The sequence below is a fragment of the Mobula hypostoma genome, chromosome 5 (genome assembly GCF_963921235.1).
Source record: "Mobula hypostoma chromosome 5, sMobHyp1.1, whole genome shotgun sequence".
Classification (NCBI taxonomy): domain Eukaryota; kingdom Metazoa; phylum Chordata; class Chondrichthyes; order Myliobatiformes; family Myliobatidae; genus Mobula; species Mobula hypostoma.
This window is the reverse complement of record NC_086101.1, coordinates 166,437,283-166,460,219: the sequence shown is the minus strand read 5'-3', so window position 1 is coordinate 166,460,219 and position 22,937 is coordinate 166,437,283. Positions and strand designations below refer to the sequence as shown.

Below are 22,937 nucleotides of genomic sequence, written 5' to 3'. Positions count from 1 at the left end.
TCAGCAAGTGGCCTGCCACCTGCCCTCAGGGGAAGGAGAGATAAGGAACAATGGAGCAGCGTCTGGAGATGTGTAATGAAGGGACGGGGGAGAGAGAGCTGTCTGGAGCGGCTCCCGCCTTTGAACCCTGAACTGTTTGAAGTGATGGACAGGCGATACCCCAGCAGGGGGATAAAAAGGGACCGGTTCGCTAAGGCGACACACACACGCCACCCGAGGTAACGAGATCCTGGAAGAGGTACGCCTCTCACGAGTCGGTGGGAAGTATCAGACAACGGCCAGGGTGGAAAGGTACGATCAGCGGGAACCCGGTGTGTGTCCGCCCTTGCCTGGGTGCCGGGTTCACTGCAGAGGATCGACCACATCTGGAGGAGGGGTCACAGTCGGTGACCTCAGGTGACATCACCAAGGACCCGCCCAAAAGCTGTTTGTGAGCCATCTCGCCGGTCTGTGAGTGAAGCCGTGTCTGAATGATCAGTTGTTCCTGTTCTCTCTCTCTCTCTCACCCCACGTTGTCCATCGCCATGGCAACGATTACTGCGAACTGAACTACTAAACTGGACTGAACTTTGAGTCACTTTGAAATTTGGTCATTTACCCCTAGACAACGATAGAGCTTGATTGATGCTGTTATCTTAATTCTGTGCACATGTGTGTTTACCATCGCTGAACTGTTGCATTTATTATCCTTTCGATTACTGTGTTGCTTGTTTCTTTAATAAAACTTTCTTAGTTCTAGTACTCCAGACTCCAACTGAGTGATCCATTTCTGCTGGTTTGGCAACCCAGTTACGGGGTACGTAACACTGTGGAGCCCAAGTTATTGAGTATATTTAATGCAGTTGTTCTTGAGTAGTCAGGACATCAAAGGTTACAGGGAGACGGCAGGAGAATGAGGTTGAGAAGGATAATAAATCAGCCACGATAGAATGGTGGAGCAGACTCAATGGGCCAAATTGCCTAATTTTGCAGTTATGTCTTATGGAAAGAAGAAAGCCCTTAACTCCGCATGGAGTCATTGGGATGCCGACATGACGGTGTTTTTTTAGCAGGCTTTCTTATTTTTATGAGGCCGAGTTGCTAGCTCGACGCTCAACCCAGCACGGGTAGAAAGCGTGCAAGGGAGCCAGCTGGATTGGAATTCAGGAGCCTTCACTCCGAAGTCTGGCGCTGATGCCACTAAGCCACCAGCCAGCTATGTCTTATGGACTTATAGTTTAAATTTACTTTGAGCTTTTGAACTTTTATATAGTTGCTGTGATAGTACCCGTCTACATTTTTTCTAGTTGACTTATTCTAATTGACTACACTTCCACTCATAACCAGTCCTTAAAACTTTCATCAAGAGACAAGATTCTTGAAACTGGAGCAAAAAACAAGTTGCTGTAGGGTCTCGACCTGAAATGTCAACTATCCCTTTGGCTGCCTGACCTCCTGAATTTCTATCTTTGGTACAACACTTCATTAAACCTGCTGGCAAGGAGGGTTCTGAGGTTGTTGTTTGACAAATCTGAACCCTACCTCTCTGGCACCTTCTTATACCATCCTTGAGCCCTTAACCCCACTACTGAACAGCAGGCCATGATCTCCCAGATCTTTACTAACCCCATTTCCTTTCAAAGATCTTTCCTCCACAGCCTACTCCTAATTACACTTATGATGCTTCTGCCTTCTCTCTAAATGCAAAAGCAGGACTGCCTTGGTAGACTACCTTCATTTTAGCTGATTTTTGTCCCACTGAACTTATTTATTTCTACACTGATTTTTCATACATAGACCCTCCATGTTCTCTCGTCCTTCCCCCTTACTCTGCAACTTGAAATTTGTTCAAGTTCTAGTTAATCCCAGTTCTGACTAACTGATTACATTAACTGTCTACCTCTCTCCATCAATGCTTCCTGGCCTGCTGAATGTTTCCATCACTATTTCTAATTTCTGACTGATTTCTGGAATAAATTTTAGTAGAATGGGCTTATATTCTCTGTAGTACAGTATAAGGATTTTACTGGAACGTGTATCATTCTTAAATGCTTGGAAGTAGATGCCCGGAGATATTTCAGGAGAGCTGAAGCGGCTAGAGAGATGAGAATTGGAGAGCCAGATATGGGATCAACCATTCAGAAGTGAGGAGTAATTTCATCATCTTTACTTTCTTAGTTTTTGATATTTTCTGTCCAGCACAGAGAACATTCAGAGCTTTAAGAGATTTTGTACTTAATAAATGAATAAATGGACTTCGGGATCAGGTGGAAAAGTTGATCGTTACCCATGAATTACTTAAGTCCCTACCCTTGGCCTATTTCTTAAAACTCTGATTTATTCATCAGGACCACTCGAAGTGCCGAAGCAAATCCATTTTTCATTACGGTAAAGTGAACAAAATACCCGCGAAAGGGGGGGGGGGCGTCTATTCTATCAGCCCGTATTGCGCCAAATCAGAATGGCAACAAAGCACACACACAAAAAAAAATAAAGATTTCAAAATAGACTTCAAGGAAAGGCTTATTTCCCCTTCTGTACGATGTCCCAATCGACCTCCGAATTACCTGGCGTTGCGACTGGTCGTCGGGCTCAGGGCGGATCTTTTCATCCAATCAGAACGCTAGATTGCCTATCACGAATTTGGGGGTGCATTTAAAAGGGCCGAAGAAGGTTCGAGTGAGAATGGATTATTGGTGGGTTAGGAAACGAGAGGACGTTGGGAGAATGGCTGTGCGAATCAGAAGGGTGAGGTGGACTTCATTAACGTTGCTCAAATTTTTAAGATTGGCTGGCTGAATGCAAAGTTGAGGTTAATAGCGGCTGGAGCTCTGAAAATAGGTTGGTGGCTGTGGTGTTGTGAACTGATGGGCTTCACTGTGGGGCAGGTTTTGAGGTGGCGAGGTCCCGCCCCGCCCCACCGCTTGTTACAGTCACTGTGTGCACCACCAAATAAACGGAGCGGTGTTTTCAAATGTACACCCCAGTATATTTGGGCATCTACTTTGCTCTCTACCATGTTAATTGGTTGTAGAATCCTTTGCTGCTACCTAGTCAATAAAAGTAACTCTTTAATTAATGTTAAACTCTTAAACATTACCAGCCCCGTGTCGTGCAACTGCCCTTCCTCGACCTTTGGACGAATTTTGTCGTAAAGTTAATGCTAGACACGGTGTGCAGTATTTTCCTTTCGTTAATGTACGCCTTGTCCTGTCTTCTGCTAATCTGCTGTTGGGACTTGTTTTCATTAGCGTGGGACGTGGTGGAGGCTCGCGAGAATAAGAATATGCTCCATTTTGTAACTATTTTCAATTTTAACCTGTCGTTAACAGCAATAATAGTCCAGCGATGAATATCCCCCAAAGTATTGGATTCTTTCAATTTGCTGGCTAATGGATAGTTACTTTTATGTGAATAGGGATATGTATTAATTGGAGTGTCAACTCTAAAATCTTATCATTTTTTCCACAGATTAAGTCTCCAGCTGTGACCTTGCATTCTTAACAAAATAAACATACTTCCTTTCAGGCTCAAAAATATGATTGCTGCATCTTCTGCATTAGTAATAAAATAATTTTGCTTTAATGACTATTAAGTCTTGTCTGAATTGGACGTCATTAAACTGAATTAACTATTTGTTTTCACTTTGTAATTGGGTTGAGTAAATAAAGTAGTAACAGGTCAGAATGATGAACTTGTGATTTCCCCAACTCCTGAAAGGTAAATTTTAGTATTATGATCTATAATGAATGTCTAATCTTTTGGCTTAACCAGGTATATGTCCAGATAGGATATTCTAACTTTGTTGCAGTTCATTTGATGTGCAGAAAGTTATTATCCCGTACTAGTAATAGACGAGAAAATCTGCAGGTGCTGGAATACAAAGTAACACACTCAAAATGCTGGAGGAACTCAGCAGGCCAGGCAGCATCTATGGAAAAGAATAGTCCATGCTTCAAACTGGATCCCTTCGGCAGGACTGGAAAGAAATGAGAAGTCAGTAAGAAAGTTGCAGTGGGGGGTGGGGGGAGGAGAGGAAAAGAAGTACAAGGTAGTAGGTGATGGGTGAAGTAAAGAGCTGGGAAGGTGACTGGTGAAAGAGAAGGAGAATCTGATAGAGGACAGGAGACTAGTAATAGGTTTGTTTTACACTTGACCATCAACTGGCTTCTAATTTTTGTTATTTATTTTAAGTGTAAAACCTTAATAGCTTAAACGTATTAAGATTCTATTTAATTTGCCCAAGTCCACTTTCCTTATTGAGATCTGGGGAATTTCCTTCCAGTTTCTTGGTCAATGTTCCAAATTAAGTCCTAAGAGTTTTATTTGGGTTTTTAGCGCTGGAAATAGTTACATTCTGACACGTCTCATTAGCGGGGCAGCAGTATGGTTGTATTGTTTATTCCAGGGACCAGCTGATTGCCCTTATGCCAGCCAGTTTAGCGAGCAGAGCGGCGGGCACCCCTACTGAAATCTGGAGGAAAAACACGGAGGATGCAGAGAGGGATTACAAAGGCGAGGAAAGAGGACCGGGGCGAGGCAACAGAGACTTGTGGAGAAGAGGAGTTCGGTGGGCAATAAAATGGATGAGTTGACGGCGCTAGCCAGGTGTCAGAGAATATTTCGGGAGTGCAGTGTTATGTGTTTTACTGGGACTGCACGAGGACACACCTGATCAAAACTTTTCCATGGGCGGCTTCCAGACCGTTCGGGCTGACCGGAAGTGCACTGAGAGCGGTAAGCGTAAAGGAGTTGGGGGCTTACTGTTCTGGTTAACAATGGATGGTGCAATCCTGGTCATATTACCATCGAGGAATGTGTTTGTAGACTGGATGTTGGACTCTAGCCATATTCCAACAAGATACAACACTGGGTCTCACGGGAGGTTGTTCCTGCCTGTGGCCATCGAACTTTGCAGCTCCTCCCATGGAGGGTCAGACACCCTGAGCCAATAGGCTGGTCCTGGACTTATTTTCCATCTCGCATAGTTTGCATATTATTGTTTGTAGTTTTTGTATTGCTATATTTATGCGCTATTCTTGGTTGGTGTGGCTGTAATGAAACCCAATTTCCTTCGGGATCAATGAAGTATGTATCTATCTATTTACATACATCAAAGTTGCTGGTGAACGCAGCAGGCCAAGCAGCATCTATAGGAAGAGGTGCAGTCGACATTTCAGGCCGAGACCCTTCGTCAGGACTAACTGAAGGTCTCAGACTGAAACGTCGACTGCACCTCTTCCTATAGATGCTGCTTGGCCTGCTGCGTTCACCAGCAACTTTGATGTATGTTGCTTGAATTTCCAGCATCTGCAGAATTCCTGTTGTTTTTATCTATCTATCTAACCTGTTTTAAAGAACTTCAGTTACACATCATAGAAAAGCATAATTTGACCTACTTTGCCAGCCATCAGTACTTTCTCGTATCCATCCCATCTTGTCTGCAGTCTTCCACTATAGTGTTTCAAGTCCCTATCATTAAGCGTTGAGGGTCTCTGCTTCCACAATCCTATTGTGCAGTGTCTTCCATATCTCAGCTGCCATCCAGATAAGTCTTACTGCTTAAATTGTTTCTCTTCTTTCCCCCCTCATCTGAAACTTGTGTCCAATCCTTAGCCCCCTGCTAAGAGAATGTTCTTGCTGTATACTCTACCTATGCTCTCCATAGTCTCTTGATCAGGTCACTATTGGCCTTGTCTTCTTGATCACTGAAACAATTCATCCTAAGTAACATTGAAGAGATGCAGAAGAGATTCACCCCAGTGTAATAATGCCCTCCTTATAGTGTGGTGACTAGAACTGCACACATTAGTCCAGTTGGGGCTTAACTAATGTTTGGTATAGTTGCATGATGCATAAAGGCAAGTATCCTGAATGCCTTCTCTACCACCTTTGCACATCTCCCACCAGATACCTGAATATATACATTTAGAAATAACAAACTGCTGAAATGTCAACCATCCCATTGATTCTACAGATATTACCTGTTTCTCCATTTTTTTTCCCCTCAAGGTCCCTCTTCCTCAGTGTTTGGGGACCTACCATTGTATAAATCCTAGTCTAATTAGCCTCACAAAATGCACCACCTTGTACTTTGTAAGATTTAAGTGCTATCTGCTCATCTTGTCAATAGATCACTATTCTATAGCCAAAGACTGTCTTCTTTCTATTGACAATGTCACCAATCTTGGTCATCTGGAAGTTGGCAATTGTACTTCATACATTAATGATTTGGATGCAAATTTGTGTTACATAAGCAAAATTTCCAGCAGTGATCACTACAGCGTTCCCATGATTACAAGCTTCCAATGGCAAACAACCCTTCCCCATCTCGTTCTCCCTTCATCACTGATCAATTTCATATCTTTTTTACCGTATCATTGCTATCTGCCGCCGTGGTCAGCAATATTCTGCCTCCTTTGACTATTTATTAGACCACATAGTAAACTATTAAATTGGATTTGAATAAACATCTGGTAAATGCTCTTCCATTAATATCAAAAGTATGATCCAGAAGAGTATTGATTTATTCAATTATTGATAGATCACTAGTATATTCTGCCTGGGACATTTTTCATTTGCAAACCTTGCTTGGTGATTTTTGAAATTGTAGAGTACGTGAAATGTCAACAAATGAGGGCAAATGAGTTTATTTACTCCTTTTGTGCACCTTTGCTTCGTTAGAACATTTTGTTTTACTGTTTGCATGCAAAATGAAATCTATTCAATATGGCACATTTTGATTTTTACCAACCCCTAGGGATTGTGCAACTATACAATCAATAAAACAACTTCTTGTAATCAACATTTTGATCATGGAGATGGTTTAAAATCATTGTGGTAGTAACTTAAGTGGTAAGAATTGGTTACTTGTATAATTTGCAGATTAAAATAACTATCTTAAAGTTAAATGATAGAAATCTTCTACCAATCTGACATCATGATGCTTGAGTAGGTAGAATTAACACATTGGGTCATTTAGAACTGCTGAGACTTTGAGATTGAGTTTCTGATCCATCTTCCCATCCACATGTTGAAACTTTTTATTAGTATAGTTTCAGGTTCTGCCTTGAATCTTGTGACATTGTTTTCTCTCCAGAATGCACGTAGTTCTACAGTGGACATCCAATCCAAGAATCTTCAAACAGTGACAGCCTTGGAACACAGAGCTGCTTTGGTGGATATCATAAATAAGCCGTGTGGTGTTAAGTTTGCCCCAAAGAAGGTGAACCTGCTTTATGGATTCTAATTGCATAACCTAAAGACTTTACTTTGTGTTAATTAGTGATTTGTCTTAAAATCCATTGTAAACTGGTGGGACTTTTATACAAAAATGGAGCTTATTGATTGGAATAGATGGTACTTCCATTTCAATGGAAGATGGTACAGATGTGGAGCGTGGTCTTCATAACATTTCTCAGCTGGAGTTGAGGGAATTAATTTAAATGTCCAAAGGATGGTAACAAGTTGGCAATGGAGAGGATGTTTGCTGTTTGCAACTCTAAATATTTAAATTGAAAATGTGGTTGCCCATAAGATGTGAAATGGATTTTAAAGACAGTGGTAGATGTTTTAAGGGATTGAAAGGTTACAGGGTACATGAAGACCATGAGACATAGGAGCAGAATTAGGCCATTCATATACCCACTGATTGATTTATTTATTTATTCCCTCCCTCCATAAGTCTGTAGCTGAGCATTTCACAAGATTCACCACGATTTGGCTTTTAATAAAAAAAATTTTTTAAAAAATCAATCCTCCTCGCCTCTGTTCTTAAAAAGTTGCCCCTACCAGAGGGAACATCTTCTCCACATCCACCTTATCAAGTCCTTTCAACATCTGACTGGTTCAATGAGATTACCACACATTCTACTGAATTCCTGTGAATACAGGCCCAAAACTGCCAAATGCTCCTCAAATGTTAACCCATTCATTCCTAGAATCATCCTCATGAACCTCCTCTGGACTCTCTCCAATGACAATGCATCCTTTCTACAATATGGACCCAGAACTGTTGACAATATTCCAAGTGCGGCCTGATGTCTTATAAAGCCTCAGCATTATCTCCTTGCTTTCACATTCTATTCCCTTGGGAATAAATGCCACATTGCCTTTATCATGGACTCAACCTGTGAATTAACCTTCTGGGAATCCTGCACAAGGACTCAAAGTCCCTTTGCACCTCAGATGTTTGAATTTTCTCTGCATTTAGATAGTAGTCTGTACTTTTGTTCCTTTTTCCCAAAGTGCATTATCATACATTTCCCAACACTATTCCATCTACCACTTTTTTGCTCATTCTTCCAATTTGTCCAAGTCTTGCTGCAATCGCATTGCAAACAAGTCTTGCTGCAATCGCATTGCTTCCTCAGCACTACCTACCCCTTCACATATCTTCATATCATCTGTGAACTTTGTCACAAAGCCATCAATTCCACTATCCTCATTGACAATGTGAAAAGTAGAGGTCCCAATACTGACCTCTGAGGAAGACCACTAGTCATTGGTAGCCAACCAGAAAAGGCCCCTTTATTCCAACTCACTGCCTCCTGCCTGTCAGCCATTCCTCTATTCATATGTTTCATAGGATTTTATCTTGTTGAGCAGCTGAATGTGAGGCACTCTATCAAACACCTTTTGAGAATCTAAGTAAATGACATCCACTACCTCTCCTTTGTCCACCCTGCTTGTTAATTCCTTGAAGAATTCTAACAGATTTGTCAGGCAAGATTTCCCTTCAGAAACCATGCTGACTTTGATTTATTTTATCACTAGTCTCCAAGTACCCTGAAATCTCGTCCTTAATAATGGATTTTAACATTTTCCCAGCTGCTGAGGTTAGGCTAACTGGCCTACAATTTCCTTTCTTTTGCCTTCCTTCCTTGGAGTGGAGTGACATTTACAGTTTTCCAATCCTCCTAGACCAGGGGTAGGCAACCTTGAGCACAAATCATCTTCTAGTATGTGTTATTCATTAGAGGCAAAAAAAAACAATGTATTTAAATGGATAATTCCCATATTTCAAGTTTTTAAAATGGCATTTATCTGGTCCACTGTCCACTCATTAATACGTGATCCAGCCCACAGAGGCAAAAAAGGTTGCTGACCCCTGTCCTAGACCATGCCAGAATCGGGTGATTCTTGAAAGATCATGATAAATGCATCCATTATCTCTTCAGTAACCTCTGAGGACTCTGGGATGTAGTCCATCTGGTCTAGGTGACTTCTCCACCTTGAGACTTTTGAGTTTGCCTAGCACTTTCTCTTTTGTAATAACAATGGCACTCACTTCTGCTCCCTGACACTCACGGACCTCTGGCACTAATGTGTCTTCCACAGTGAAGACTGAAGCAAAGTACTTATTAATTTGATCTGCTATTTCTTTGTTTTCCCCCATTGCTACCTCAGTAGCATCCTCCAGTGGTCCAATATCAACTTTTGCCTCCCTTTTATTCTTTATATAACTGAAAAAACATTTGGTATCCTGCTTTATTATTGGCTAGTTTGGCCTCATATTTCATCTTTTCCCTGATAGCTTTTTTAGTTGCCTTTTGTTGGATTTTAAAAGCTTCCCAATCATCCAGCTTCCCACTTACTTTTGTTACCTTGTATGCCCTTTTATGCAGTCCTTAATTTCTCTCGTCTGCCACAGTTGCCTACCCCTGCTATCTGAGAACTACTTCTGAGACATGTCTGTCCTGTACCTTGTGAGCCATTCTCAGAAACTTCAGTCACCTCTGCTCTGCCCTCATCCCTACCAGTATCCTCCTCCAATCCACCTGGGCAAGCTCCTCTCATGCCTCTAATTCCCTTTATTCCTTTGCAATACTGAAATGTGATTTATGCTTCTCCCTCTCAAATTGCAGTATGAATTCAATCATATTATGATCACTGACTCCTAAGGGTTCCTTTATGTTAAGCTCCCTAATAAGATCTGGGTTATTACACAACACCTAAGATAGCCTTTCCCCTATAGGCTGAAGCACAAGCTGCTCTAAAAAGCCATCTCGTAGGCTTTCAACAAGTTCCCTCTCTTGCGATCAGACACCAACCTGACTTTTCCCAATCCCCTTGCATATTGAAGTCCCCCATTACAATTGTGACATGCCCTTTCCAGTTCCCTTTGCAATCTCAACCCCACGTCTTGGCTACTATTTGGAGGCCTATAGATGATTCCCATAATCATGGTTTTATTATCCTTGCAATTTCTTAACTCCTCCCACGAAGATTCAACTTTCTCAGACCCAATGTCGCCTCTTTCTAAAGATGTAATTCCATCTCTTGCCAGCAGAGCCACACCACTGCCTATGCCTTCCTGCCTGTCTTTTCGATACAAAGTATATACTTTCATGTTAAACTCCCAACTATGACCTTCTTTCAGCCATGATTCGGTGGTGCCCACAATGTCATACGGATCAATCTCCAATTGCCCCATGAGTTTGTCCACCTTATTCTGAATGCAGAGGCTTCAGTCCTGCATTCTTTTCCCTTGTGAATTTTGCCTCTGAATATAGTATTAAAGTTGCAGTTAGATCAGCATGATCTTATTAAATATTACAGTAGGCTCAGAGCCAAATGGGCAGCCTACTGTTTCAATATGCATGATATCCTTTAGAACCTGAGCAGGATCTAAGGTCTAGGACTTGCTGTTTGAAATAGGATTTATTAATTTTAAAGAAATTTTCCCCACTCTATTCCGTTAGTTTAAAGGTTTCATGCTTCCAATAACAGTATATCTGGTGAAGTTCTGGTTGAACTTTCAAAGGTGTTTGCTAGCAGCATGTTGTAGACTTGCTGAAACTACAATACTTCAGGCCTTCAAGAATGGTGGACATGTCTGGTGTATAAAATTTAATAATGCCATTTGACCAATGCGAAATACTACTGCTATTCAGTATTGACCCTGTTCAAAATTTGTACAACACGTATCCACTTTCTCTAAGCTGAGGGAGTAAAACCACAGGTGTAACATTTATACCTTTGAGTGTATTTTAAAATACCTGCTATTTTTAATGTTTGGTTAAAGAATCTATTAAATTTGGTTATTTGCATTCTGGTGTAGGATGAAACGGTACTTCTCCCAAAGACAATAAAATGTGTCTCTCCAAAAAAGGAACCAGCAAAGACGTGCAAACAGCCAGAGGCTCTGCCACAAGAATTTTTTCCAGAAGATTTAGTAATAATTGAGGTTTGGACTTGATTAGCAGATCTAGTAAAACCATATGTATGTTTGTCTCAAATGTTGGCCTTTGGTCATCTGGAGCATAGGAGATTGAAATAAAATGAATTCCTGTTTTTGGAAATTAAATGGAAATTTATTCTACAATTTAATTAAGATCGATTAATTATTGATAGAAAATCTTGTAAGCTTGGGATTTGAGATTGTGATCTTGAAAATTTAGCAATGGGATTTTTCCTGTCTACAGAATTTTTAAAATTGGGAAAATTAATCCTTGTACTTTTTTAAACTTTGCAATTTATTAAAACTGCAGTTTTACAGCTTTCTGTGTGATGGATTTCTCTTTAGAAGGTAACCGAGTTAGATGGACTTGTGATTTTCTAACATTCCTTTTTTTCCATATTCAAAAGGAACAATTTCTTTAGCTAATGAAAATAGTGTCTGGCAAATGTGTAGATGCTGCTTGTTTACTAAGAACAGTGCTTCAGAACAATTGGTTTAACACTTGTATAAACTGAAATATTCGGAAAGGTGTTTCGGTGGAGGGGATGTGGTATCGGTGCTGGGCTCCAAGAATTGGAATGACTTTGTCATCCACAGCCATTCTCTAAAGATGGATGTTAATTTTTCTTTTTTTGAAGGAACATGTAATTCTTAAAATCAAAACTGGCTTGAATGTTAAATTAGAAATTTAAAATGCAAGATGCTGGCCCTATGTTCAAGTTATCACTTCCTGTAACATATTGCAAATACTGTACAGGTACCACCATCTCCAATGGACATTTCAGTGTGCATGTCTGAAGAACTGTGTGATGCCTTCTCTGTCTCAATCCTTCCTGTTGAAGATGTTGATATAAATGATGGCAACAACCCAGTACTCTGCAGTAACTACGTTAAAGATATCTACAAGTATTTAAGACAACTAGAGGTTGGTCTTTGAACTTTAAAGTGGATCTAAAGCACTACAGTACAAACCACAGAATAGACTTAATAATGAAAAAAATTGAGACGGGGTAAAAACTTTTTAAATCCTAGGATCTTGAATTTAGAATGTAACTCTGGGCTATTAACTGGCTAGGGAAGTGTGCCTGTAAACCAGTGGCAAAAATAGTAAACTTCTGGAAGATATCAATGGATCAGGCAGCTTCTGTGAAGGGCAAGACCAATTAATAGTTTGGTTCAATACCCTTTATTTGTTCCAGATGGAGAGCCTCAAACTTGGACTGCCCATTTTCTTCCTGACCCACCAAGCTCCCCCAGCAATTTTGTTGTTGCACCAGATTGCAACATCTGCAATCTTGTCACCTTTAAACCAATGCACATGAAGTCTTAAACACTGTTGCTCCATCTTTTACATTACTTGGATTTCTAAGCTTGTGTAAGATGGTAAATTTGTAGCTAGATTTGAAGAGGTGGGATTTGTGGACGTGAAGCAGCCAGGGTCTTGGAGCAGCCTAGGACTTTCAGTTAACCTGACCAGTAGCAAATGAAGCTTTGAGATGTGCTGTACTGTTTTGTATGGGATAAATTATTTGCTAGAGGGAGGCAACTATGAATATGCTGCCGAGCTAATTTCCAAGAGATTGCTAAGTTCCAAGAACTGTCCTGTTTCTTTGAGCTATATGATTGTTGTGGAAAGCACTGAACTGGTATCAAAGGTGTATCTGGTAAGAGCATTTTGCAGCAAAATTATGACAACTAAGTGGATATTTGCTTGAGCACTTGGGTTATTGAATGGGGCTTGAGTAGATAAGTCTTGCCTAATGATTAGGATCTTCCTGTGGAAAGGTATGATCAAATGGCCTGAAAGATGGCTTGTTTATTTGGTATGTAGCTTTCTTGGTTGTGAAGTGCCCAAGGATAAGTATGCACTAGCTTCTATTATTGGAGTCTGGCATAACATTCCATAAATCAATTCTGTCATTCAGACTATTCTAATACGTTACTCAGTGTTTTTAATATGATTGAAGTTTCCAATTCTATTTTTAAAATTGAAAATCCTATCAAATTGTCATGAAACATCAACTTTTGTAGCTTTGTTACTGAAATACATGACTGGTCCTTCCTCATACAGGTTGAGCAGGCAGTGCGACCAAACTACTTGGCTGGGAAAGTGATAACTGGAGCCATGCGTGCTATCTTAATTGACTGGCTTGTGCAAGTTCAAGTAAAATTTAAGCTACTTCCAGAAACACTCTACATGACTGTGTCCATCTTGGACAGGTTTCTCCAGGTAAGGATTCCTGAGGGGAAATGGAAAATGCCCAACTACGCATCTATTTTGGTCCTTGGATAAGCACTTGAAAGAAATGTACCATTTAAAATACAAATGGAGTGAGCATTTCTCAAAACAATAACTTGTTTCTGAATTGAGTTTGGCATGACCATGAGTTGAGTATATAATGCTTTCCGCTTTCCAACTTCCCAATTTTTTAAAAAATAAAGCTTAATTGTGAGTAGCTCTAATTCTTGGATGAAATAAATGTTACCAATACAATTAAAGGCAGAAGAAATTCTGAACTTTCATTCATTATGGACTACTTTTCTTAGGATAACTCAGTAACCAAGAAAAATCTGCAACTTGTTGGTGTCACGGCAATGTTCATTGCTTCTAAATATGAAGAGGTTTATCCTCCAGAAATTGGGGACTTTGTCATCATCACTGATAATGCCTATACTACAGCTCAAGTACGGCAAATGGAGAGGTGGATATTGAAGAAACTCGGCTTTTCTCTTGGCAAGCCAGTCCCACTGCACTTCCTCAGAAGGGCATCAAAAGTTGCAGATGTAAGTATTTTCCTATAATTTGATGGTTTTTGTCAAAATGCTGGTTTTAATGTCCCAGAAGATGGTCTCATGTGATCAATATAGAACAAAATTGAGCTTTTCCAAAAGTAAATGTCCTGTTGTAAACAAGTTAATAGTTCTAGCAGTAATTGTGATTGTTAAACTGTATCTTGTGTATTCTTGTTTCCACATTTCCATGAATTCTGTATGGTTTAAAAAGCTGTGCAATATGACACCTCCATGATCAACTTTCCATGATTAACTAGTGGAATATTTCAGCTCTGAAGTTGCATTATCATCTGATATTTAACCTCTTGATATAGGTTAGTGCAGAACAACATGCTCTTGCCAAATACCTAATGGAACTGACAATGGGGGATTATGACATGGTACATTATCCTCCCTCCCTGATTGCAGCAGCAGCCATCCACCTTGCTCAGAAACTCTTTAATTCTGGAGAATGGGTGAGTACCTTTTGAGTATTGACAATAGTTCTGATTTGAACCAATGTACGTACAACACATAATCATTGTTGTTTTTAGACTCCCCTCTTGCAGTATTACCTCTCATATGAAGAAGAGGATTTGCTTCCAGTTATGCAACACATGGCAAAAAATGTTGTCCAAGTCAATAACTGTCTCACCAAGCATATGGTAAGTTTGAAACTTGGGCTAGCTTGGCAATAGTAGACATTCTTCAAAATGAGTCTTTAGTTGAATTTGGCACATGACATCCTTGCCTGCAGTGGAGAAAAATGGCTTTAAATATCCACAAGAGCCTTCTGACTGAACTAAATGTTCAGTCAATGCGCTGCACTGTTCAGTCTTGTCAAAAATCAAGTGTTTGAATTAACTGGATGTAAACATGCAGTAGTTCATAAACAAGAATGCAGAGACTAAACTCTAAGTAAATGCCTCAGACAATACAATGTTTTCTAAGCTGCATTAACCATAATTCTAGCAAGCTAGACTTTTATAAATTGAAACTTTTTTTCTTTCATGCAGACTGTTAAGAACAAATATGCTAGAAAGAGTGAACTAAGGATCAGCACCATCTTGCAACTGACATCAGTCCTGATTTTCAATTTGTCAAGATCACTAATCTCCAAAGAACTTTAAAGTAGTAGGTCTATACTGCTTGAACTTGTTGCTGGCGGTGTCTTAACTAATTTATTATTTTATGTATTTTAATCAATAAAGAATTTCTTATGAAGGCCTATGTTTGTATTGCACTTTCATGTCACTCCACTAGCAGTACTGAATTAGACTAATTGTCCTGCTGGCCTCTACTTGTAGACTTGCCCATACAATGCTGGATGGCTTTGAAGTTGTAAACTTTATTTCTAACCTCTAGCCATCTACACTTATACTGGACACAAAGGTTAGCTAGGATGTTAGAGCAACAGGAAAGATGAGCAAATAAATGGCATATGACACTAATGTCAAGGTATTGTGTTTTTGGAAGTTAAACCAGGGCAGGGTATACAGGTTAAATAACAGGGCACTGGAATGTTGTAGATCTGAGGGTATAAGTACATTTTTACCAGGAAAAATAGTGACAGGTATTTAAAGTGACGGTATGGCACACTTGTATTAATCAATAAGGCATTGAGTACAAGAACTGAGTTGTATTACAGCCATTTAAAACAATAGTGAGACAACACTTAGAATATTGTGTGCTATTCTGATTGTTATTGTATTAGGAAGGGTGTGATTAAGGTAGAAGGAACAAGATTCACAAGGACGTTGATGGGACTGGATGGCTTGAGAGAGACTTGGATCTTGTAGAGATTTATGTATTTTTTTTTAAAAATCATGAGGGACATGGGGAGGTTCCCAGGATGGGTAAATTTTAAATGAGGGCAGAGTTTTAATAAACAGAGGGGAAGGATTTAAATAGGGACTGGAATTGTTTCCACACAGGGTACAGCAGTGCTAGTACATTTGTGGACCTATAGAATTTTCTATTTCTGCACAAATGACCAAAATGTGATCAGATCATCATGCAAGTCCTAAAACTAGAAAGGGAACCCAACTGAATAAATAACACAAACATTATACTTGTTTATTGAGAAAAATGAACCAATATTTAATTTATTTATTGGAAAAAGTATGTGAACCTTTGCCTTCAGTAACTGGTGTCACCTCTTGTACACAAATAACTTCAACCAAACATTTCTGGTAACTTGATCAGCCCTACACATTGGCTTGGAGGCATTTTGGGCCATTTCTCCTTGCAAAACTGCTTCAACTCTGGGATGATGGTGGGATTCCTTACATGACCTGCTTGCTTCAGGTCTGTCCACCACATTTCTATAGGATTGATTGGGCCATTCCAAAATACAAATTTTCTTCTTTTTAAACCATTCTGTTGATTTATCCTTGTCTTTCAGACCACTGTCTTGTTGCATTATCTAACTTCTATTAAGCTTCAGGTGACAGTCTACTGCCCTGACATTTTCCTGTAAAATGTCTTGATACAATTTTGAATTCATTGTTCCCTCAACGATTGCAAGCTCTCCAGGCCCTGAAGCTTGAAATGTGGTGTCCTTTCATGAACCTGATTCTTATTTGGTGTTTTCTTTTGCGGATACAGGAACAGAGACTTTAGCAAGTTCTAAAGTTTTCTGAAGATCTTTTGCTCTTACCCTTGGGTTCTTTTTCATCAGATTGCATATGGTGTTCTTGGTGTGATCTTTGCAGGATGGCCGCTCCTAGGGAGAGTAGCAAGAATAGAGTTTCTACCATTTGTAGGCAATTTCTCTTGCTGTGGGCTGAAACACTGCAAAAATGTTTTTTTGTAACCTTTTGCAGCTTTGTGCAAGGCTACAATTCTTCTAGGGTCATCAAAGTTGTTTTGACGGAAGCATGGTGTGCATAAACAGATTTCTCCAGAAGAGCAGGCTCTGACAGTAACGTGACTGTCCTTTTTTTTTTAAGATCAATCCTATCTTGCCCTGAATTTCAAGTCCCCATCAAATGCAGTGAATGTCTTCAATGGTGAGTGTCTCCACTTCAACAATCCTGTTGTGCAGTGTCTTCCATATTTCAACTACCACCCGGATGAAAAATCTCATCTCAATTGGAACACCTGACTCCATATAGTTTTTCGTAGAAGGCATTACCTCAGAGGTTCACACTTTTTCCAACAAATACGTGTAATAGTGGATCATTTTTCTCAACAAAAACATACTTGTGTGGCGACCGACTTTCTGGCACACACGAACCGGCTCACAACAGCGCGCGCAGGCAGAGGGCCGGCCCCAAAAAGGGCGCCAGGCCATCTTCACCAGCAGGGGGAAAATCCCGCGCACAGAAAGGGTCTGGGAATATGCATTCCCCACAGTAGTCCCGCCCAGGGAGGGCGGGAACGGGAAGGCTTTAAAGCGGGCCGCGAAGTTTGAATAAATCTTTCATCGCAACTCCCCGATGGCCCAAACGATATTTGGACCAGAGATGACCAACGCTGCAACTGTTCACGCAGTTTCGTTAAAACTGCCAAGCTTCTGGACGCTGCGACTCCAATTATGGTTCGAACAAGCAGAAGCACAATTCCACATTCGGCAGATAACCTCGGAGTCCACTCGCTACTACTACGTGCTGAGCTCCCTCGACCAGGAGACTGCTGCACAAGTTGAGTTTATACAGTCGCCCCCGGAGGACGGCAAATACACAGCATTCAAAACCCTGCTCATAAAGACTTTCGGACTCTCACGGCGCGAGTGAGCACGCCGCTTAATGCACCTGGATGGTTTGGGAGACAGGCCGCCGTCAGCATTAATGAACGAGATGCTGGCCCTGGCTGAAGGACACAAACCCTGCCTCATGTTTGAGCAGGCGTTCCTAGAGCAACTGCCCGAGGACATATGCCTGCTGCTGTCCGACGCAGATTTCAGCAACCCCCGGGAGGTGACGGCCCGAGCAGATGTGCTGTGGAATGCCAGGAAAGAGAGAGGGGCATCCGTCGCACAGATCACCAAGCTGCGTGCCCAGCGACAGACCAGACCAGGCCCGGCAGCAGAGCCCAACGAACAATGGTGTTTCTGCCACCAGCGGTGGGGCACGGAGGCCCGCCGCTGCAGACCGCCCTGCAAATTCCCGGGAAACGCCAAGGCCAGCCGCTGCTGATGGCTATGGCGGCTGGCCATCAGGACAGCCTCCTGTACGTCTGGGACAAGCAGCCGGGACGCCGCTTTTTGGTCGACACCGGAGCGGAGATCAGCGTCTTACCTCCAACGAGTTACGACACCCGCAACAGAGAACCGGGACCCACCCTGAGGGCCGCTAATGGCAGCACAATATGAACCTACGGCACCCGCACGGTGCGGCTACAGTTCAGCTCCAGCCGGTTCACGTGGGACTTCACACTGGCCACCGTGGCCCAACCACTGCTGGGGGCAGATTTTCTACGAGCCCACAGCCTGCTGGTCGACCTGCAAGGGAAGCGATTAGTCCACGCCAAGACTTTTCAAACGTTCTCCCTGGGTGAAGCACAGTTGCCAGCCCCACACCTGGACTCCATCACGCTGTCCGACGATGAATTCACCAGGGTCCTGGCGGATTTCCCATCAGTACTGACACCGCAGTTCACGGCAGCCACGCCCAGACACGGAGTACAGCACCACATCCCGACCCAGGGACCACCCCTCCACGCCCGTGCCCGAAGGCTTCCCCCGGACAAGTTCCGACTGGCGAAGGAGGAGTTCAAGAAGATGGAGGAATTAGGGATCATACGACGGTCCGACAGCCCATGGGCCTCCCCCCTTCACATGGTGCCCAAGGCAACGGGGGGCTGGAGACCATGCGGTGACTACCGCAGACTGAATGAGGCTACAACGCCAGACCGCTACCCTGTGCCGCACATTCAAGACTTCGCAGCAAACCTACACGGCGCAAGGATCTTTTCCAAGGTAGACCTCGTCCGGGGATACCATCAAATCCCTGTACATCCGGACAACATCCCCAAAACAGCACTTATCAGCCCGTTCGGACTTTTCGAATTAAACGGTGGTAAAAATTCACCATCCCCACTTCACAGCCCGGACAGAGCCCGACCTGCGTACCCAAAGACCTGCAGAACCGTAAGTTTCTTTTTGTACGACGGGGCGGACACCGGGCACCGCTACAGCGGCCGTTTAAGGTGATCAGGAACAACGGGTCCACGTTCGTGCTGGACATTGGGGGGAGAGAGGAGGTTTTCACGGTGGACCGACTCAAACCGGCCCATGTGGACTTGGCGCAACCGGTCCAGGCTCAGGCACTGCGGCGCAGGGGCAGACCTCCCAAACAGAGGCCGATCCAGACTGTGGATATTGGGGGAGGTACCGCCGGTTCTGGGGGGGTGCGGTTATGTGGCGACCCACTTTCTGGCACACTCGAACCGGCTCACAACAGCGTGCGCAGGCAGAGTGCTGGCCCCAAAAAGGGCGCCAGGCCATCTTCACCAGCAGGGGGAAAATCCCGCGCACAGAAAGGGTCTGGGAATATGCATTCCCCACAGTAGTCCCGCCCAGGGAGGGCGGGAACGGGAAGGCTTTAAAGCGCGCCGCGAAGTTTGAATAAATCTTTCATGGCAACTCTAACTCACCGACTCCGTGTGATTATTCTAGCGCTGTGTGTAGCACACCGCTACACTTGCTTATTTATTATTTGAGTTCTCTATCTAGTTTTAGGACTTGCGTGAGATCACAGTGGGTCATATTTATGCGAAAATAGAATTCTGCAGCGTTCGCAAACCGTCAGACGAACTGGTAGAGGCAGCTACAATTACACCATTTGAAAGGCATTCGGACGGATTCCGGGATAAGAAGAGTTTTGATAGATGCGGGCCAAGTGCTCGCTTCAGAAAGCGGCTTGGGCGAGTTGGGCCGGAGCGCCTGATTCCATCCTGGATCACTGTTTTACGCTTGTGCTAGGCAACTCCCAATTAAATCCCAACGCTACTTAGCAACCTCATGAAACACACGCCGAAATTTGAGCTTACCTTTGATAAATGTTGGAAATCCGGTTCACTTGATTGAAACGTTTGTAAATTGCGTTTCCTCGGATGGACTTCCAGACCTTTAGATTTAGGATTAAACACGGCAGAGGACATGGTATCGGGATAGATTCTGGGCTTCACTAAATGCCAAGTATCGACAGCAATCTGCAAGCGATGTCTCGACCGTTCGGCAATCGGAAGAAGAAGGTGACATTTGGGGAGCAACTAACTTACCGTGAGTTACTACACATCTAACGCTGGCGTGGATACAGGTGATGGGGCTGTTTGTTTTCCAGTGCACTTTTCTCTTAACTCTAGTAGCCCGCTGGATTTTCTTTAAGATCTGATGGCAATGACAAAATTCGTACCCCCTCCCCCCACCCAATTGCAGTATTATACAATGCTCAAATCCGTCAACAGGTCAGACCACGGCAGAAAGCGCTCATCGCCATCGCAGTGTGATTCGGTCTCACTTCATTTTCCTTCTCAAAGAGCTGAAGTTATCTTCTCCCTTTTACCGGGCTTTGAAGGAGAAGGATGTCTTAACCACCGAGCAAGTGGGACAGATTGAGGTAAGGTTGTATTGCATTTTATTTGTTCCGTTGAACTTTGCATCCTTTGAGTCGTGAACAGTTCTCGGCCAATAGGCAAGTAGACGCCGCTTTACAGCTTGTCCTCAATTTCCTGTACAGGTGTACATCCTCATTGACTCTGCAGGGAACCCCAGGTCCTAGCAAATGCACCCCCTTGTTTTACACCTGTTATTCTCTGTAACTTAACAATATTTCCTGCTTGCAAATCATTTTCGTGACCTCGTTGCTTTGTTTTTATTTTACACTGTATTTTGCGACAAATAATCGTTCAGTTAAAAAAATCTTGGAAGTACAGTACTGAGCTCGGTTATTTTACAGCAACGATTACCGGGGCGATAGTAAATTAAGAACGGGTTGGATTCTGATGTGAGCTCTAGCTCTATAACAGCCCGCAATCATAAGTTATTCTGGGTATATTGAAATAAGGAAACTCATCTCCTTCAACTGGCAGCTTTTTGGAATCTTCTACAAATAAGATCCATCACCGATAATGCATAATTAGTTTATGAAATCTTCTCCCCATTCCTAATAGAACATCTTAAAAAAATAATGAACTCTATTGTATTGGAAACAGAAAGTGCTGAAAATAGACATAATTTGTAGCCAGTTAATGTTTGAAACCTAACTGAATGGATATGACTCAGAGGTAATATTATTTTCTAACCCCTTTACATATGGTGGCAGGTCCCTGACATATTTCGGGGAAAATATCAATGCTATTTGAAGTTATAACCCTCTCACTAGATAAGTCCATGAATAAGACCTCAACCAATATCAGAAAGGAGAACTTTTTTTTACACAAATTCTCACACTAGTGACAGGCGCTATCATTTTAGCAACCTTAGATAGATGTCCAGTTGGAAACTGTGGACTGAGTATTATGAAGATAGTTTGGGAGGATAAATGTTTCTCCAGAATGGCAACAAATGGACACAATAGTACAGGATTTTTTATTTTTAGGGGGATATGGGCATCACTGGAAGAACCAGCATTTATTGCCCTGGAGAAGGTGGTGCTGAGCTGCTGCCTCGAAGCACTGCAGTCCTTCGGGTGAAAATGCTCCCATAGTGCTGATGGACAGGTGTCCAAGATTCATACCCTATAATGATGAAGGATCAATAACATTTCAAAATCAGGGTGGTGTGAGGCTTGGAGGAGAACCTGCAGGTGGCGGTGTTAACTTCTGCCTGGTTGTCTTAATAGTAGAGGTCATGGATTGGGAGTTGCTACTGGGGGAGCACATGCTGTAGATATTAGTGCCTCAGTTGTGGAAATGAACATCTAGATGGTGAACGGGGTGCCAATTGAGGAAGTTGCTCTGTCCTGGGTGACATCAAGTGACTGGGATTTTGTTGGAGCCACAATTATCCGGCTAAGTGGAGAGTATGTAATCATTCTCATAATTGTGCCTTATGGAGTGTGGGAAGGCTTTGTGGTGTTAGGAGGTGAGTCAGTCACCTCAGGATATTCAGTCTCTGACCCACTCTTGTAGCTGCTGTTGTAAGTGTCTGTTTGGTTGAACTTCAGGATCTGTTGCTGGGGCAATTATAATGACACTGAATTGAAAGGGAATAGGTTGTGACTCTCTTTTTGGAGATGGTCATTGCTCAATCCTACCTTAAAGTTCATTCAGTCCTGTTGCAGGCGGGGAGGCTTTGTCTACTGAGGAATTGGCAATGGAAATGAATGTGGTACAATCCTCAGGAATTGTTATACTTATGTCACACTATAGCCCTAATAATGGAAGGAAGATAATTGATTAACTAGTTGAATATACTCTTGAATGGTTCTGGGACTGAGGTGGATGATTTCCCAAAGCCATTTTCATTTGTGTGACGCATGGATCTAACCATTACAACATATTTTGCCCTGTAGCCCATTGACTTCAGCATTAACAAGCTCCTCGATGCAAATGCTGCTTTGATTGTCCAGGGCAAGTTACTCTCTTCTGTAGAATTTAGTTCGCAAGTTCATGTTGGAACCAATGCTATGGTAAGATCTGGAGAGAGATGAACTGGGTGAAACATGACTTGGATATCAGTAATTAGGTTTTTCATGCTGCTAGATTCTAAAGCTATAATTTGTACCCTAAAGCTTCTCTTAATTGGGAATGAGATGCCAATTTTTCAGGTCTTCATAGCTTTGGAGCTTTTTTGCTCCTCTGAGATCATTGATTTGCAATTATGAAGCAGCAAAATTCAAGTGATTAGCTGCAAGAAAAGACTTGGGACAGACAACTGTGTCATTCATTCTGTATTTCCTTACATCAGAAGTTAATGTGTAATGTACAACTGGAAATATAATAAACATGGCTTTAAAGTAAAACTTAAGAAGTCAAACAAATTAAAACCGTTAATTGGTGCTCTGTGCAGTTAGAGAGCTTGCCAGAACTGAAGGTGGCCAAACTTCTCGAGATTGTT

General features: G+C 42.2%; 1 protein-coding gene across 1 annotated transcript; it reads left to right on the top strand.

Annotated features, from left to right (window-relative positions):
• The first annotated feature begins 2,634 nt into the window (after nucleotides 1–2,634).
• LOC134346340 (G2/mitotic-specific cyclin-B1-like) lies at nucleotides 2,635–15,179 on the top strand. Its single transcript, XM_063047689.1, has 9 exons — nucleotides 2,635–2,727; nucleotides 7,079–7,204; nucleotides 11,042–11,167; nucleotides 11,919–12,086; nucleotides 13,233–13,391; nucleotides 13,709–13,945; nucleotides 14,269–14,409; nucleotides 14,488–14,598; nucleotides 14,950–15,179. Exons 1-9 carry the CDS (start codon nucleotides 2,665–2,667, stop codon nucleotides 15,061–15,063), a joined length of 1,245 nt encoding a protein of 414 aa, XP_062903759.1. The 5' UTR covers nucleotides 2,635–2,664; the 3' UTR covers nucleotides 15,064–15,179.
• The last annotated feature ends 7,758 nt before the right edge of the window (nucleotides 15,180–22,937 follow it).